This window comes from Colias philodice, chromosome 16, assembly GCF_061535455.1.
Source record: "Colias philodice isolate Cphi_HAF_F1 chromosome 16, ilColPhil1 Martin Lab GWU primary, whole genome shotgun sequence".
In the NCBI taxonomy this organism is placed as follows: domain Eukaryota; kingdom Metazoa; phylum Arthropoda; class Insecta; order Lepidoptera; family Pieridae; genus Colias; species Colias philodice.
Genome location: NC_143101.1, coordinates 6,074,901 through 6,094,983, shown reverse-complemented (window position 1 = coordinate 6,094,983; position 20,083 = coordinate 6,074,901). Strand labels below are relative to the sequence as shown.

Genomic DNA, 20,083 nt, shown 5'->3' with positions numbered 1-20,083 from the left:
TTATGTTATTAGGTACATTGAGATTTTTATAAGTTAGATAGGTATTTGCGATTGGATTGCAAGCTTGTATAAAACGAATAAAGTATGCAAGAAATGTTACATTTTATTGTGATTATTATGCATAGCGGATAAAATACTTTACAAACAATATACATATCTTATAGGTTATAGACTCTCGGGTCAGTGTGCGGACAGTAGCTGCAAAAGTTAAACGCAGGCACACATAATTATAGCAAACGGCCGGGGGGAATCCCGAACATTATCCAAAGCTTTTAAATTCTTATAAAAAATAGAAGATAATATCTACATTCTACACAATTTACAGTGCGTGTACGTAGGGCATTGACCAACTCCTTATTGCTATAATTTATTGCTCATAGCGAGACAGCGAGTTCCTCTCAAGAGGAGGATTCAGAGCATAATTATAAAATGTTGAACTGGAACGATACAGAACACTAATCTTTATTATTTACTTATATCCTTTTATATAAATTAATTTCTTAAAATTCAATCGAACTACGTTCCTAGTTAAATAGCTACATCGCGATATTGTATTGTTTTATATGGTTAAAATAACCATATTTTAGTTACTTGGTATCAAAAGTTATGTTTTTTTATTCACAAAAAAGCTATAAATGGTTAAAGCAATATTAAACAATAATCACGCCTTATAGCACTCATGAGGTCGTTGTACCTTGACGTTTTTTGGGTAATAACTAATAAGTATGAGCAGGATAAATAAACCATTGTAGCTTAATGTGGAATTGATTTTGATTTATAGATTTCTGATTCGAAATCAATTTAACAATTTTTTATGCGCAGCAAGGTTTACATAATTACAATTTTAAGTACATATTATTATAAAATGTTTTATTGTCAAGTACATAACAGATACAGGAAGAATAATAACACGCCCTGAGAATACGCCATTGTAATTACAGCAATAGAAAACAGTACACCTACACAAAAAGCATTGTTCATATTTATAGGTATTTAACGATAGAGGCTGCACATAAACATCAATGTAATAAAGTTATTATTTCTTTTTTTCCCTGGCAGTGTAACAAAATATTCTGTCAACCTTATCCACACAGATTTTTTTTAGTTGGTTTTTATTGTCCTGATCTACTTTTTTTTGGGTTGTTAAATCCTTTGACGTGGTGTGGATTACATTTATATCAGTTGTGATTGTTATTGAATCAACTGAATCACGTTTTGTTCTCACTTCAATATCATCGACATTTTCTAGGGCGATAGGGTTCTCAACAGCTGTAGGGTTCCCGTCAGGTGCTTTTCTACTTAGATTACAAAATAAAAGACAGATGGAGCGTTGCCGAACTAAACCGAATGATTTATCGTCATTTTCAATAAAGCTATGTGTGCTGTCATTTCGCCGCTGCACTGTACGTACACGGTGCTTCTGTGTGCGTGTAATGTTACCAGATATTGAAAAATTTCCCAAATTTTTCCCCGACTACGGAAAAAAGAGGGTTATGTTTTTCGAGTTTATGTATGTATGTATTATATTTCTTTGACACGCCCTGCAGTATAAACCGTTGGACCGATTTTGAGTTGTGAGGTTTCATTGCAATCATCTGAATTACTATGTTAGTGGCGGTAGTGACGTAGGCTATATACATAAATTAGCAGTCAAGTTTTATTTTTTATTTTAATATTATTTCGGGTTTGTTGATATATTTTTTTTATAATATTGTAAAAAATCTTTTATTATATAAAGTAGGTACCTGCCTACTAAAGTTATATATGGACAAAATAATTGTATTAAATATTTAATTAAATAAATTAAATAAAAAAATGTGTGCGTGTACTAGTGTACACACGTAAGAAGTGAAACTTCTGTATGACCTTATTTTTCAAAAAATCATTTGCAACTTTACAGAAATACGTTGAATCACGCGTGGTAGGGACAAGAAAAAGATGGCACGTAACGAAACGAAAAAATGTTACACTAAATTTTTTTCCAACCCCGATAAAGAAGTTTCACTTCAAGAATTTTCAATATTAACTGTAATAATTATATTATTTTTCAAAATATATGAATGCAAATAGCGGTAGTTTTTAGTCGAGAATACGGGACATTTTATTTTCATCATATCCATCATGGAGTTCACATAAATTAAATCGCTAGCGAAAACGACCATGGCGTTTTTAAGCTTTATAAAAGTAACAAAATAATGTATTATGCTTATTAAAATAATCTAATAATGATCATGAACCTTTAGTGCACTTTACAAATAATCACATTCACGATCGAAAAATCCAACAGCATTACCCTGAAGATCTTTTAACCGTTTTACCGTTTTACCAATAAAAATGGCAAATTCATTTTCAAAATACTGGCAACATACGTTGAAGTTTTGTATTCCTTCGTATCTGTAAAATTATTATTCGTATAAAGAAATGAATCAGCCAAATAATCTACAGAAAACCTGTGAAACGATGTTTTATCTTTTTTTTTGTTTTCGGGAACAAATTTTACAGCGTTTTATTATCACAAGACAGCATTTTTTTACTAAAATTGCAAACCCTTTTTGACGTATTGCATGACACTATATGCGCTATAGCACTGGAGCAGCGACGTATTTGCTTTTGATTTCGTATTTTCTTTGACAAGGGCGACGGGCGGTTGTCATGCTCCATCTGTATTTTATTTTGTAATCTAAGCTTTTCTAATAGTCGTTGTTTTCTTATTATCATTTAACTCTTTCTTGGACGTTTTAGGTGGAGATGATCTAAGTTTTGGAAAATCTGTTTTATCAGGTATATCGTCGTTAGCCGGTGGACGTCGGGGAGGATTAAACGGGCCCGCTAAATAACCGCATTCTAATCTATTGTTACGTATACGACAACCGTTCCCCATATCCTTAATTTCTTCGATTTCTGGTTCACCTTTGTTCTTGTTGTATCCACAAATCTTCCTATCATTAATGTATCTACATTGTGTAAGATCATAATCGTATCCTTGACATGTTTTTTCAGGTACTCCTTCAGTAGGTTTATCATTATTACGTAGTGCTGGAGCTGTTAGCCAATCATCAGATGTATTGTCTGTTGGAGTGTCTTCAGATTTGAATGAATTTTGACTTTCATATATCAATGGATCATAAAGTACTGGTCCTATTTTAGGGGCACACGAGATACTAACAATCATGTTAATAACTATTAGCAGTCTCTACAACAAATTTAGTTTAATTTAGTAGGTATATAATTTACAGAGCTGAGCCAAATAGCAAATAATTGAATTATGAAACACGGTAATTTAATGAAAATCATTGTATATGTTACGGCTAAAGGTAGGTGAGAACATAAACTTAAGATTAGCCGGCTAAATTTAGGTTTATTTTCGACGAGGTGTTAATGTTAGTTTGTTCTATCTTTAGCCGGCTAAACTTAAGTGTAACCGCAGGCCCGTGGCTAAAAATGTCGGGGTGGGTAGATTTGGTTACTATAATACATGTAAGGAACAGGGCGAGTGTTTTCTGGCACTTCGCCGGCTGCTGCCGCAGCACGCTCGCTGCGCTCGCTCGGCTCGTGCGGGTCTTAAGAGTTCTAACCTAACCTAACCTAGCCACCAGCTTTCTGCCCTGAGTCGGGGTGGGTAGATTTGGTTACTATAATACATGTAAGGAACAGGGCGAGTGTTTTCTGGCACTGTGCGGGCCCCTCAAGCCCTCCACCGGCCCGGCGCTAACCAAATCTACCCACCCCGACATTTTTAGCCACGGGCCTGCGGTTACACTTAAGTTTAGCCGGCTAAAGATAGAACAAACTAACATTAACACCTCGTCGAAAATAAACCTAAGTTTAGCCGGCTAATCTTAAGTTTATGTTCTCACCTACCTTTAGCCGTGACATATATATTATTTATATAAATTGCGTTACTAATGTATCGCGATGGAAATATTTATCAGTCTTTGCCCTTACCGGCGTCAATTTAGACATTTTTATCCACTCATGCACTTGAATTTCATTAATCATGTGGTAAAAAGCAGCCATAAATCCTTTCTTTATGTTTAGGTAATCAAAATATGTACACTTGCGTAAAAAAATGCAGCATACCTACCATTCGAATATAAATTATTACTTGTCATGTTTGTTATTTCGTTATTCTTGCTGATAAAAGCAACAATTTGGAATTACATAAGTGAATGATTACTATCTTTTCAATGTTTTGTTACAGAGATCAAGCAATGAAAAGGTTAGTATAGAGCAGTACATAGTTACCTAAAAATGAGAAGCTAGGCCTTGTAACTAATTTCCCTGTAACAAAGGAGTTTTTTTTACTTCGGTTAACCTTATTTCATAGCCACGAATGACAATTCCCAATAAAAGTCAAATATTTCAAGTGACAAAAGATCTTTGTAGAGTGCGTTTCACGCTCGGAGCAATTTAATTGCTCCGAGGTTTCACGAAAGAGTTCCCCTGCCGTTATGTTGGCATACCTGACTGACAAAAACGAAAATATTTTTTTTAATCAAAAATGACAGAGAAAATATTCACCTTTCTTCCTAGCCTTAGACAGTGCGCGCACGAGCAACTTTGTCTCCGCCACTATTTTGTCTCCGCAACTATTTTGTCTCTCCCACCTATGGGCTAGTATGAAAGTGCGCGCACGTAGCGACGCAACTCCCCATACAAATTGATGGGAGAGACAAAATAGTTGCGGAGACAAAGTTGCTCGTGCGCGCTCCCTCTTATCCCGTATCTTACGGGGTCGGCTGCCTAGAAAGGAGAATATTTTCTCTGTCATTTTTGATTAAAAAAAAATATTTTCGTTTTTGACAGTCAGGTAAGCCAACATAACGGCAGGGGAACTCTTTCGTGAAACGCACCTATGACCTAGCACTATGCATGTGACTATGCACTATATTTATGTTTCAAGACACCGTCAAATACTGTTCGCTGACTTGTCCCTGACCAATCCCTGACATATCACTTTACTGTGTCAATGATTTATAAATATCACTATGAAATATTGTAAATGAACAATTGATTTAATTTTAACAATGTGTAACGATGAAGAAGAAAATTGTAAGTAGCCGCCTTTAAAGATCAATAAATTGTTCATTAATGATATCAGATTTTTATGAGGTGTATATTGTAAACAACGTATCATATAAACCTAAATGCTAGATGAAGTGCAACTTGCATGATAAAAATGAAAAATAACAAACAAGTTAAAACTAAGGTACTACTTGCCTCATAACCACCAAGAAATTGATGACAGGAATCCAAAGGAAGAAAAAGGGTCTAAAGAAACCAAAAAAGAAGAAGAAGCTAACGTGTTGCCAAAGATGCAGGCGTAGGATTTGCAAATGGATTTATAGAAGGTTCAAACGATGCTTTAAGAAACAGATTTTCGGTGTTCCTGATCCACAATTAGAAGATTACGAAGTTGCGGGTATTAATTTAGGTGATGTTAGGGACAAATTCACTAAAAATAAAGACACGAAATCCATTAAATCGGAAACAAAATCCAAGAAAAGTATTTCTGTGAAGAAACCTTCAGTAATAACTATTTATAGAAATAGAAAGAAGTCAACAGCAAGTGTACCATTCAAAGAAAAGCTTATTAACGAATTCGATAATGTATCTTTGATAAAACCGAATATCAGCAAATTAAAGTCGTATGTTGATGATTTTAAAGAAAGAAACTTATACATTGGCTTGTCCAAAGATTCATTGCTTAATTTAAATAAAAGCAAAAAAGAATATTTTAGTAAGAAAGCAGAGGAATATGAAAAGAAACATGGATACAATTCGTATATAGATCTCAAATTACTTGAAAATTTGGATAAGAGTGAACTTATGAAAAAACTTTCAGTTACTTCATCAAAACATGGTGTAGTAAGGGACATGCTGAGTGACTACAAAAAGAAAAAGTTTTCAATAACTGGATTGTTCAGTAAATCGAAAGTTGACATAAACAAATTAGATAAAAGAGATATTCAAAAATTGCTGCAAGAATATAAAAATCGAAAGAAGCGTTACTCCTACGTAAAGCAATCTAAAATTAAGCAGTTTAAATCAGATTTGAGGGCGAAAATTGCTCAAATTGATTGACAAACACATAAAATAAACATTTTATTTATAAAAAAAATATAAAAAGCAATTACAAATTGTACCCAACAGTACTATTGATTAAATTTTAATTAAAAACTTGTATTTCTTTGATTCGTGATAAGAGCAATGTTCACACTATCAAGTGCATTCAAATACATAATGGTAAAATAATTTGCATTTTTTATATTATCGGCCAATTAAGAAAGTAAATTCAATTTTCAGCTATTTACAAAAGTAATTGAAGTATTGAGTTGCACATGCCACGACCATCATCTTGAACCCGTAACAATTCCCGATGCACATTTAAAATTTAAAGACGATGTTACAGATACAACAATTAAAGTGCGACACAGAAAAAGATGTTGTCCCTATAATTTCGACGGCAAATTTTGCAGAGTTATCGGTGATAGGGTGCTATGTGGATACAACATAAATGTGGGAACACCTCGTAGCGTTGACAAGGTGGTGAATTTACAAAATGGGTGCATAATCCGTGGCGGGCGCTTAGAATGTGGTTATTTAGAGCCCCCTTATACCAATTCAAGGAGACCACCTGGTTCGGACTATGTTGGTGCTGTTTATGATAACAATGATGCCAATTATGTAGCAGAAAACGAAGTTAAGCCTGTGAATGAAGTGAAAGATGAAAAACAAAAATTATCCTTGAAAAAAACGACGCCATATTATCGAGGCTCTACTCGGTGTATAGAAATAAAGGATCGAATAGTTTGTCGCAAAGTATAATATCTACTTGGTAACTGTTTAATTCATACCTACCTATTAAATAAAAATATCATATCTGTTGGAATTATAGTTTGCAACATTTATTTATTAGGTGTAATAAAATATCCTGTGTAACCTGTGTATTATACAGGGTGTCCCTCTATTGGTATACTAAGCGCGAAGGATCTTGTAGTTTTGCATACACTGATCACGTAAAAAATACTTAAACAACAAAATTACGTCAAAAATTTTTTGCTTAACTTTTCCTGAAAATCCATGTTTTCCTCTCTAGCTTCGCGCAGCCGGCATATACCGCTTCTCTAATGTGAGCATTTTGTCTATGAAACATAATCTTAAACGATAGCTCACGTGCTGGTGGCAAAGTTGGGCGGGTTGCTTGTTATGGGTTTACACATAGAGTTTTAAGAATTCATCTATTTGAAAAAAAAATGCATCTGGAATTTTATAAGTATTTTTTACGTACTCAGTGTATGCAAAACTATAACCTCCTTTGAGCTTAGTATACCAACAGTGGGACACCCGGTATAATATACCTATATTTATTTCTCTATCTTGTTGCAAATTTATATTTTTATTCCTCATACGAGAACTGAGTTTTCTTTCTATATTCACAATTAAGTTTTTAGATTTAAATTGTGCTGAAGGTGGCAGCCGTCGATTGGAAGCAACAACTTGTCAAGAACAGGCAGAATAAGTAGAAAATCTTTGAAAAAATCCTCGTTCGTAAAAGTAGGTAGTAATTGTGTATCTATACAAAGCAGGGAAATAAATATTACTACTCCTATTGTTTAATGATTGCTGATTACACAGAAGAAAAAGGTTGCTGGTCGTTTATTTATAACGAAATCTTAGAATATTTATAAAACTAAATTAAGCTTATATTATTTGGTTTATACAGGGTGTCCCACTGTTGGTATACTAAGCTCAAAGGAGGTTATAGTTTTGCATACGCTGAGTACGTAAAAAATAATTAAAAAATTCCGGACGCATTTTTTTTTCAAATAGATGAATTCTTAAAACTCTATGTGTACACCCATAACAAGCGAGCCGCCCAACTTTGCCACCAGCACGTGAGCTATCGTTTAAGATTATGTTTTCATAGATAAAATGCTCATATTGGAGAAGCGGTATATGCCGGCTGCGCGAAGCTAGAGAAGAAAACATGGATTTTCAGGAAAAATTTAGCAAAAAATTTTGAACGTAATTTTTTTTTAAAGTATTTTTTACGTGATCAGTGTATGCAAAACTACAAGTTCCTTCGCGCTTAGTATACCAATAGTGGGACACCCTGTATATGTTTGCGTTTACAGTTTCTCTTTTCTCTATTTAGAACTACAGTGTAAACTCTATATAACGACACTCCATTTAACGTCAAACTCCGTATAACGTCAAGATTTCTCGACTTTGGTTGGTTTATATTGTTGTCTATACAATAATACACTCCATATAGCATCACGCTCACTCTAATTAACGACCACAATAAGACATTACAACTAGGAACTAGGACTAGGAAGTACTGACTAAGTTGCCGAAATTAATGAAAATGTAGTTGTTTACAGAAGAAGATGGACGATCTGCCAAAAAATTGAAGAAACCTCAATATGAAGACCTTGATCAAGCGATGATAACATGGTTTCATAGGCAATGTCAAAATAATATTCCTGTCTCGGAACCAATCATGCAATTATCCTTTCTCTCCATTTAACGACCACTCTCTATAACGTCGAAAAATGCACGGTCCCTTAAGTGACGTTATATAGAGTTTACACTGTAATTGCAACTAAATGAATGCCTTTATTAGAACTAGAATGGAAATTAAAACTTAAATGTAGTAGTAAAAATTCGGTCTAACAAAAATGGGTTTATGTATGTTTATTTAAATTTAGCAGGATTCTTCTCCTCCTGATTTCTTTTTTCCTGGAACCTTTGAACCTTTTTCTCCAGATTAGGAGAACTAAAAAGTTCATCATAGTTCTTCTTTAATAAACTTCTTGGCATTATTTTATAATGTAAGTGGTTCTGTATACAATTATATCTAGGAAGGTATAAGGTAATTTTAAAGAAAACAAACATTTTCAATATTAGCCTCTTTAGCCTCCCTTTAATTATTGCACTAACATAAATCTATATATAAATATTTTTGGCATTATTTACTAATATTAAATCTAAACTTGTAAGAAAGAAAATGGTAGTATGTACATACATCTATGACCTACTGACACTAATAACGGTGTTTCCTATTATTTGTTTTTGTTGGCGCAAGTGTACAATAATTTTCTTTACATAGGAATTAATGATATTTAGAAACACACAGGGTCCGTGGATAAAATGCATCATGGTATGAAATATCATTGAAAACTTTCAAGATATTGATTAACATGGGCATTATTAGACCGCGACTACCTCTTTCTATATTTTCTTCTTGGCTCATAATATTGGCATAGTTTCTTCAATAGTTAGCTGTCTTTTATTTTCTATCAACTAAATAGTCCAATGCGTCTATCCCGCCTTCCAAACTGGGAGGTCCATCATCAGCTAGAAGACTAAATATCTCCTTCATGATCCTTGAATCTGCATCATCTTTTGGGTAAAGGTAGTCCAGAATGCGAGTTATGGACTCTGAAAAGCCTCTTTGCTGAGATTCCTCTCCTCCTAACATCCTTTGAATAAAACCATTCAAGACATTTCCCGAACTTGTTGCGAAGATTGTAAAGAGCAGGAACAGAATAATGAATCTGGTTCTCATTTTTCTGAAAATGAAAGAACATAGTTAATAAATTACATAATGATGAATAAATGAGCATGTATTATGTAGGTATAACTATATCTAAACTCGGTTATTCTGGTCGTTAATGTAATTTGACTGTAGAAAGTAGATTCTGGTTTAAATTAAGAAACAAGATTTTTATCTTTAATGCGTCTACAAGTTATATAATATAACAAAATATTCTTATGTGATTATAGGTCTATTTAGGTTATCGTGTTTAATTTGTATTGTATATGAGATGATTTAATTTACTTTCTTTAATTAATACATCTATACTAATATTATAAAGCTGAAGACTTTGTTTGTTTGTTTGAACGCGCTAGTCTCAGGAACTACTGGTCTGATTTGAAAAATTCTTTCGGAGTTCGATAGCCTATTTATCGAGGAAGGCTAAGGCTATATATCAATCACGCTAAGACCAACAGGAGTGGAGCAATGCGGGTGAAACCGCGGAGCACAGCTAGTATAACATAAAATCCCTGTGTATAAACATTATTTGTATAAAGTTGTTACAACTGAAAAGTACCTAATAGTATATCTCTTGAGGGAAAACATAATATATCTAGAGCTATAAAATTCTAAAATCTGCTCCAATATGAAATTCAAAAATATTCATATTAATGAGCATTACATACTAGAATAAAATCATTTAAAATGAGGGAACATAAATATTGTTTTGAGATTTTACTAAATTATGCTAATTTAATTCACTATTTACGATAAAACAAATTATTTCCATATCCAATTAACGAACTCATGGAAAGTATAAAAACTAACTCAAAGTATATAAACTCCGTAATTTCTTAAAATAAAAAGTAATATAGTTTACTTACTTTAAATTTAGTCCGGACTACCACTTATAAAATTACTCCACTCGCGTGCATATTAAATACTACAGTTTGGCCATTCACATATTCACGATAATTGTGAAGAAGTGCTTGTATCCTTATTCACGACTGCAATAAGACATACGACTACTCGAGTGCCGGACACCACCCCACTCTCCTACACAGTCGAAGTAATGAATTATGCAACTAAAGCAAACGCTCTTTCTTTCCATGATTATATTTTAATTATTGATTGTTATAGCTGTGAAGGCAACGGTAGTTATTGATCTTGAATTCATGCAGGAAAATTATTTGATCCTAACCTTTCCTTCGTTTTGTTTTTTTAATTTCCGTTCGGGTAATTCCTTCCAAATGTGAGCTATACTTTTAATTCGAAGCTCTAAATTTAATTCTCTATTTATTTTAAATCTCAAATTTAAAGCAGATTACTCCGTTTTTTATGTAAATTACCCAGACTACCTATATACCAATTTTTAAGGAAATATATTGTAAGAATATTTTGTCTCCGTTGTACCCATTTAGAAGTAGGTACTACATAGGAGGCTTTCTTTTTACCTAAATATATTTGTTTGATATATTTTACAAGTTTCACTCTGTGTACACAACGGTTTTTAATATTCCAAGCGTGATTGCCGAACCAGTCATTTCACTTTCGTATAGGAATATTTTCTCTAAGTATTTTAGTTGGCTTGTTACGAAATAAATGAAGCGATTATATCAAATGATTGAATGATTAGGTTTTATATTTTCTTACAATTTTCTATGAAAGTTAAAAAGCTAATTATATCTAAATACAGGTTGTAATCATTGAATACAATCCAGAGAAGGTATTTATACACACGCAACTATTAATGTTTTGATAATTGAAAAAAAATGCATTGAATAAGATTACAGTGAATGCTATAAACTATAATAAAGAATGCATGCATTTAATATTAATGATTAAATTACATGTGAGTGCCCCACATAAAGTAAGTAGGCGTAAGGTATTATAACATTTTTAGATTGAAAACCTGGAAAAGGTTACTCTTATTGATCATTGTCATTTGCAAAGTAGGTGCTATTTGCGTGTTGTCGAGGACTGATTATAATTAGAGTAAATCACGAAACAATGAGAAGGCACAGGGAGAAATTTTATTATTTAAACCAACTGAATAGATCACTATCATTCATAGTTCGAAACGTATCTGAATAAGGAGATCGTTAATAATGATTCAGCTTTTTAAAGTAAATACTTTTAGACGTTTATATTTTTACACAATTCATTCAAATTAAGTAAAATATTATATTCATTTTGATAATTCATTGCATTATTTTTGTTTCAGGTTGTAGTGTTCTTCTTGGTTGTTTATCAGTGCCGCCTAGTCAACAGCAAAAAATATTTTAAGATACTGACACTTGAAAAGGAACCTGGACATGAACATGAAGTACTTCTGTACCATTATAAACCGATATCGTTTATCAAGGAAACAATAACACCTTTTGGGACATTTAGCTATAAACATTCTGTTGAGAAAAGAGATTTACACAAACGCAAAACAAGAGAAATTGAAGATTTAATAGAGATGCCAAATGTTGCCACCAAGGAGGAGTTAAAGCCTATTTTAGAAGAAAAAGTTGCTTTTTCAAGTATACCTACTGATATAATATTAACTCGTATGGAATTTTATAAAGGAAAGCCATTACTACACACCATTTCGATGCCTGCTAGCCTTGAACACGAGTTGCAAAATGATCAACACGTAGAAGCATCTTTAATTGAAACTGAAGGCATAAATGAGAAGGCCATACCTGAGCCTGTTCCTTTGAGTACCCTGGAGCATTCCTCTGACATACCAGATAAAAGTAATGAGTTAATAGGGGATCAAAATAGTGTGGCGACAAATATTGATTTAAATACCGAAGTTGAGAAAATTAGTTCAAAAACTGAAGAAAAGTCTGATTTTGAAAATTTAAAATCAACTGAAGACAAACATGAAAATGAAATAACTCTTGACGATAAAACTGACAATACAAACTCAGGAGATACAAAAGTAGATGATAAAGAAAGTTCTCAAGTGGAAAAAATCAGTCCCGAAGCAGAAATTAAGCCAGATTCAGAAGTACAAAAAAATTTAGAAGAAAATCAAGAAAAAGAAATATCTCCAGAAACCAGTTTAGAAATAAAGGGAAAGTCAGAAGATTTAAAATTAAATACAGAAAATAATGAAGAAGGAAATTCAAAAGTAGATGATATCAGTTCATTAACAGATGTGAAATCAGAAGATGCAAAAGTATCTGAAGAAAATCATGAAGTTGAGAAAGAAGCTTCCGAACAAAAGTCTCTAAATGAACATTCTGATTCAGGGGTTATAGATAACAGAGACATAGAAACGGAAGCGACACAGGATATTAACAAAAATGTAGAACTAGTTGCCCCTATTAAATCAGAAGACCTTAGTTCAAAGTCCACCGAAGAAGTTGCACATACCGTAAAACCTGTAGAAATTCCACCTCTTCCAGTCAGCCCCTTACCAGTACCGGTATATATTCCTTTCTATACAGAAATAAGAAACCCACAACCAATTATTGAGCCCGTGGTAAATATACCACCTGAAGCTCCCGCAGAAGTGCATGAAGTAGTGAGTGTTGTTCCACCTGTAGTGGTAATAACGGAAAAAAAAGTTATATTGCCCCCACCACCGCCTCCCCCTGTTCAAACTATCGAAACCATGATTGAAACTGAAGAAAGGCCAAGTTTGTTTTCGAGAGGATCACGTTTTATGCTCAATTTTAGTTCTCGTATTCTTAAAAAATTATTACGATTCGTATCAAGTGCCCGTACTCGACTACATCTAGATCCAGCTGATGAATAATCAATTGTAAAGTTAGTTTTAAAATATTTTATGTAATAATTAATTATTTATTAAATTATGAATAGTTATATTTATTCAAGTAAAATATTATTGTATATAGGTATGTGTGTTGTTTACAAAACTTTTACCTCAAAATAAAGCTTTTAAATATAAAAAGTTAATTAGGTTAATTTTATTAAGCATGTATCTTGTATATAAGATTATTTAAAGATTTTCAAAAATACACAGATCAGTTTCTGTGACATAAATATGTTTTTATTATATGTATTATCTAGAATTGATAGATTCTTGCATCGAGTATATTGGTACAGAATATTAGCACAATATACAGATACATACAGTAAGGAAACTTCATACAAAATGTTCGAAATGGCTCCCCCCCCCATCAAGCGTGTTTACGAGGGTATTGAGGGGGATCGATAGTAGCGGGTGACACATCCACAGATTTTGAATGACAAAGATACGTAGTATAGAAAAAAGTTTAAAGTGATGTCAATTCACATTAAATAAATATCGATTGTTTCAGTTTGTAGCCCTTTCAATAAATATATTTGTAAATACCGTATCTGACTACAAGTTAAAAAGAGACTATTTTTTAATTTCTATAGATATGGCAGCATAGAAATCTAAATAACAAGACACATAGAAGTGATATAATGTCATAATTCATATGAAAACCGCTGTCGCCAAAATCAACACATTTAAACCGATAGCTAAACAGTACACACAAGTAAACTATGCCTTTTATTGGACAGCTTGATTTTAGTGAAAACTACCTTAAATATTAAATTAAGCTTTTTAATATATAGATATTAAAAAGTAAAATCCTAAATAAAGTAAATTCCTTTATTAGTATAATTACAACTTGTGGAAGAATTTCCGCAATGGGATATGCTGAAACACACCATGTTTATACACATACGTCTCCAGAGCAACTGAACAGTGACGAACACGCTGGTGTTGTGAAAGTCACCTGAGTGGCGACAAGGTCACGCGCGCTTACGACTTCTAGTGTCTTGTTATTTAGATTTCTATGTATGGCAGCATGAGTTTTAAATTATGTTGACATATTTCCACCAAAATGATGGCTACAAATAGTCACTATTAGGAGTCCAGTCTGTTTAAAGATCGCATCTATTTTTTACGCAATCTAGAAGAGCACAAAAATCTAAAAAAACCGGCCAAGTGCGAGTCGGACTCGCGCACCGAGGGTTCCGTACAAACCTGCAAGGTTTACAAAGTTGATTTTGTTACAGCTTAAAGGTATTATAGACCTGAGTATTTGGTATGAATTTCAATTTAATACCTCTACGCGCGGAAATGGGTAGTAAGTTTAAAATTATTAAAAAAAAATATATTATGTGATGTAACTAAAAATTTGTTGTTTTCGTAATTTTTCCTTTATCTATGCTATAAGACGTTGCTTCGTACCAAATTTCAAGATTCAGAATTCACGGGAAGCACCCTGTAGGTTTTGATTCCCTTGCAAGTGTCGAAAATTTGCGGCATAAACGGCTGTATCTTTTGATTGCGTTGGCTTAGAAGTTTGATTTTTTCACAGCTTCAAGGGACAGTAGACCTGAGTAATTGATATAAATTTCAGCTTCATACCTCCACGCGTTCCTGAGAAAAAGGGTCTTGACAGACGGACGGACGGACGGACGGACGGACGGACAGACGGACAACAAAGTGATCCTATAAGGGTTCCGTTTTTTCCTTTTGAGGTACGGAACCCTAAAAATGGAAACCTTAAAAAAATCTTGTTTAAATTTATGTGCATAATTACGTAAATATTAGGGAAGAAAAAGATAGATATTATAATTATTGTATTTTTATCGATACGTGACTTTACCACTTTGTCAAGCACTAAGCCTGTCAAACTATTTTCTTTTTCATCCTAAAACAAAAAGGTGGAGGTTCTATGCTCGTATAATAATAATTTTAATTTATTTTTGCATATTTTGTGTTTTTTAATTTAATTTAATTAATCGTTTTAAAAATAATTTAGTAGGTATACCTACATACAAGTATTGTTAATTCTGGTTTAAAATAATTATTATTGAATATATGTATCATACAAATATCAAGCATTATAAATAATTTAGGTACATTAAATAGCCTTCGGCGTCCATAACAAAACAAGATTTCGAAATATAGCACTGAAAAAAGTATTTACTTTTACAAGGTATATTTATTCGGATTGTTTCTTCTTGTAAATTCATATTTAGGCTAAGTACACCATTTTTGTATTTTAACGGGTTTTAATCTCAAAATTACCACAAAATCATCTGTGAAAAAAAAGCAAACAGGCCGAATTGATAACCTCCTCCTTTATTTTTGAAGTCGGTTAAATATCAAAAAGGTAACAGCCCTATAGCTATAATAGTGCTTATGTCATAATTTCATCGCAGGGGCTTAGTTTCCTAACTGTATGTACGTATATATCTGTCAACTGTGATATTAGTTACTACATAATTGGACTTTTATTATCAAAATAAAACTTTAATGATAATAATTAGTCTTGTCAATCAAATGACGCTAGTACTAATATTGTTTAAGGTACATATCATTTAAACAACACAATTGATATAAATATCTTTTATTGCAAAATATTAAAAAATATAACTTGTTCAAGAAACATTAACGTTGGTAAGGAATACTAGTTGAATTAAAAATTAATATCCACCAGATTTGTGGCCATATCCACCTGAACCACCATGACTGCCGCCGGAACCACCGCGGCCGCTGCCTCCACTGCCACTTTCTGAGCCTCCTGAACCGTAGCTCCCTCCGCCTCCAGAACCACCTTGGCTTCCGCTTGACCCTCCTTGGCTTCCGCTTGACCCTCCTTGGCTCCCGCTCGACCCTCCTTGGTTCCCGCTAGAACCACTAGATCCTCCATAGCCACCTTGGCTTCCTCCGGATCCGCCTTGACTACCACCGGATCCGCTTGATCCTCCATAGCCACCTTGGCTTCCTCCGGATCCGCCTTGACTACCACCGGATCCGCTTGATCCTCCATAGCCACCTTGGCTTCCTCCGGATCCGCCTTGACTACCACCGGATCCGCTTGATCCTCCATAGCCACCTTGGCTTCCACCAGAGCCGCTTGAACCTCCTTGCGAACCACCGGAGCCACTAGAACCTTCAGAACCACCAGAACTACCACCGGAACCACCGGAACTTGATCCACCAAGACCGCCTTCAGAACCTCCTTGGCTTCCAGAACCACCACCGCTGCTTAAACCACCTTGGGAGCTAGATCCAGATCCTCCTCCAAGGCCAAGACCGCCGCCTGAGCCACGGCTCTTTCCAGCAGCACCAGAGTCACTAGAACTTCCAAGTGCTCCTGCCTTACTGCTGCCAAATGCTTTAGAGCTGCTACTACTACTATCCTTGTAACCATGAACTATGCTTGCTGCAAGAACAGCACATAATAGAATGGCCACCCCGTAACCCTGGAATATAAATTTAATGATAAGTATTTTGATTTTGTGTTTTTTTGAAATATTTATTAAATAGTATATTTCATTATATACAAAATATGTTTTTAACAAAAATAAAAGCTCTAGATATATCTATCGTTTACCTTTAATAAAGCCATGGTTGTAGAAGACTGCAGTGCAAATATAATATTCGTTGCAAAGAGCATGATCTTATATAGTTGTAGTAATATATTCTATGATGTAGCTCTGCATTCAATTATACTCTGAAATATTCTATGAATGTCTAATAAGTCCATAAATACCACCCTAGTTCTATGGAATAATTAGTGTTGAATTGCACATTACTTCTGTTTTGTATAATTTTTTATGCGTAACTGGAAATGTATCGATGTTTGATTGGTAGGTTACATGCTACACGGGTTTATATCTTTATTTCCATAGTGACTAAAAGTTTGCTTATTGATTTATATGATACTTTATAATATATGCTAAAGGAAAACTATCTTTAAATTGTTTATTATTTAAATGGAGGCAAGTGGAGTTATGTAGGTCAATATATGCATACTTATTATTCAATAAATATGAATAACAATAAATGTTTGGTGTTACTGTTTCTTGTCTTGTTTATATAAGTAAATCCACTTCATTTTTTTATTTGAGAAACTTAATCGTGACCTGAATTTATATCGGCCATTCTGGAATTAGAAGGATTTTATAAGAACGTGCATCTTACTTTCACTTATTATAGGTATAATATAATTATAAGTACCTATATACTTACTTGACAGGTACGTTCCACGTACGAAGTGATTCAAGAAGCTTATATCTAATACACTGGAGATTTCAGTATGAACATTAACTTGTAACAAGAAACAACAACAAAAAACAACAAGAAACAGTCCATTCAGTTTCCTAAGCGCGATCCTCAAATCTGAGAACTATTTTTATCTTTGAAATCCTTTCGCTATAATAAAAATGTTTTGACTTTGCAATAATGTTAAAATTGCATATGATGTTAAATCACATCTCGTATGTGGAATGATGATGATAATAATTGGCAATGCTTAATAATATTTACTGACGTATTCATCTTACATCTTTCAATTTTAATTATCCTCGTAAACATACATGTTGTTATTTATTATAATATAATATAAACACATTTTGATGTGTTAGTATTCTGTTACTAATGCCAATAATTATGTGTTACATTTTTATAAATTACAAGTATATGTAGTTATATTGCATAAATTATAAGTAATTAAATGACGGTGTTTTAAAAAGAACGAAGGTAATGTTTATTTATAAGGCTATTTCTGAGTTATCGTGTCTTATAGGAAAACTCCTTAAACGAATATAAAATATTTATCGTCAGTGACTTAATTGCAAACGTATAATTTAATTAACGGTTCTTCGTAAACAACGTCTTTTATAAAAAAACATAGGTACATGTTAACTACTCATAATATCTTATGATTTATAATCCTAATAGAAATATTTATTTTTATTACATACCCTTAAACATAGCAATTCATTACTTATTTTCCTGAAGTAATAAATTTCCAATTAACATACAGCTGTGTACAGCTGTTTAAACATTTTGAAATTTCTTTTAAGAAATTAAGTTAGAAAAAACACTATGTTGCTCTATATTATTGCTTCAATTTTTTAAAAGCATACGTTTATTTGAAGCGTTTCCTCTCAATAAACATGATATTATGTTCTTCAAGCGTGGTAATTGAAGAAGTATGGTAGTGTTGACGTGTCATGGCGAATTGAGGGAAAGCTAGTAAACACGAGATATTTTTTCCTTTGCTCACTGTTTTAACCTTAGTTATGTGAGCAATGAAACATTTTAGATGCGAAAGTGATTTTGTTGTTATAATAGTTGTTATAAACTCATTTTAATTTTTTATGTAGGTATGTAACTAGACTTCACTAGACTTAGAATCGTCAAAATACATTGAAATGATTACCTGAGCATTGAGTCTATAAAGTTGTAGAGTTATTATTTTACCCAACAATATCAGACTGATAAAATTAGATTACTTTATATTAATTAAATATAACGCAAGCAATGCGGTTATAATGACACCTAAAAATCCTAGAAAACAATGTATTGTTCGAAGCAATTATAGGTTTTCATAAAGACGCAAGGGCGAAGATAATTTTCCACCGGTCAAGTGTGTTCCGCTCAGTAAAAGTGAATTCCTTACGTTTATTTTTATATACTCATATAATATTATAAAAATTGCAGCAAACATACGAATAAATGAAAAAAAAAGTGGTATATGGTTAAAAAATTTACTTTTGTATTATGTTGCAAGTACGTCATGGCGGCTCTTCCAATGTACCAAATGACCGTAACAACACCGTAATAACCGTACGAACACAAGATTGATGTGACGTTTATTCATATTTCGTGGTGAGTTAAGGGAAAGTTAAAAGAAGGTACCAGATATTTATAGCCTTTTAAATTCTTTGTGCCGAGCTAAAAATCGGATATGATATAATGTTATCGTGTGTATCGTATCGGTTTATAGGTATTACATATTAATTTTATCATATAAATCTCGATCATTTCAACTACGGAACTCTTTATGGGTTTGAATGTACCAATTATTGATCATCGTTTTTAGGTCTTATTTATTTAACAACGAAATGCAAATTATCAAATTATATGCTAACTAGTGCTTGGTTTGAAATAATTGAAAAGATTACAAGAAAGAGAAACTGCGTATCTTGCGGTTCAATATTATAATCTAAATATGTATTATTATTACTCTCTTCTCAAATAATATCTTTACAAACAAATTTAACATTAAATATACCATTATTCATTACAATCATCTGTATTGTATCTCTATTCTATTGCTAGATTCGATCAGAACTTTAAACACAGTACAAAAATTTAAATTAAATTAATTTTCACAGGTAATAGGTATAACATCATAATACTTTATAAGTAGGTTAAATATTTTAAACATAATAATTATGTATCCTATGCTTTTAGAGAATTCTAAACATATTTCATCTGGTAATTCCCAACAGTGATAACTATAATTGAAAAATTTCCAGTGACTCTTTAAATAGTCGTCTTTAGTCCGGATATGAATCCATTTACCAGGCAAACGTCACGAGTGAAAGATAAGAAAATGTTTTCCATACTGGTCTTGCTTGTTTTGTTATCCAAATGCAATTGTTCAGAAGAATATTATAGCAAAGAAATACAAAATGATAGAGATCTCTGGCGCTCTACAACTGACTCATATTGGGACAAGATTAAACCGACCAAATCGAAAGAGTCCGACGATAAGCTGTTCATTCATAATTATTATG

The 20,083-nt window shown here is 32.9% G+C and overlaps 3 protein-coding genes across 4 annotated transcripts; 1 reads left to right on the top strand and 2 right to left on the bottom strand.

Moving 5' to 3' along the window:
* Window positions 1–1,036: 1,036 nt before the first annotated feature.
* LOC149481715 (uncharacterized) lies at window positions 1,037–3,963 on the bottom strand. Its single transcript, XM_089705305.1, has 3 exons — window positions 3,946–3,963; window positions 2,694–3,193; window positions 1,037–1,298 (listed from the first exon to the last, which is right to left on the bottom strand). Exons 1-3 carry the CDS (start codon window positions 3,961–3,963, stop codon window positions 1,037–1,039), a joined length of 780 nt encoding a protein of 259 aa, XP_089561431.1.
* A 6,723-nt stretch (window positions 3,964–10,686) lies between these two features.
* LOC149481714 (uncharacterized) lies at window positions 10,687–13,350 on the top strand. 2 transcript variants are annotated; one of them, XR_016316859.1, is made up of 2 exons: window positions 10,687–10,796; window positions 11,769–11,901. XR_016316859.1 is itself a non-coding variant. In XM_089705316.1 (2 exons), exons 1-2 carry the CDS (start codon window positions 11,653–11,655, stop codon window positions 13,296–13,298), a joined length of 1,548 nt encoding a protein of 515 aa, XP_089561442.1. In that variant the 5' UTR covers window positions 11,593–11,652; the 3' UTR covers window positions 13,299–13,350. The 2 variants fall into 2 exon arrangements, 1 of the variants encoding a protein (XP_089561442.1); XM_089705316.1 differs by lacking the exon at window positions 10,687–10,796 and adding an exon at window positions 11,593–11,670 and having other exon boundaries at window positions 11,769–13,350.
* Window positions 13,351–15,891: 2,541 nt separating this feature from the next.
* On the bottom strand, window positions 15,892–17,079 carry LOC149481713 (uncharacterized). The gene is made up of 2 exons (XM_089705046.1): window positions 16,888–17,079; window positions 15,892–16,756 (listed from the first exon to the last, which is right to left on the bottom strand). Exons 1-2 carry the CDS (start codon window positions 16,948–16,950, stop codon window positions 15,974–15,976), a joined length of 846 nt encoding a protein of 281 aa, XP_089561172.1. The 5' UTR covers window positions 16,951–17,079; the 3' UTR covers window positions 15,892–15,973.
* Window positions 17,080–20,083: the final 3,004 nt, after the last annotated feature.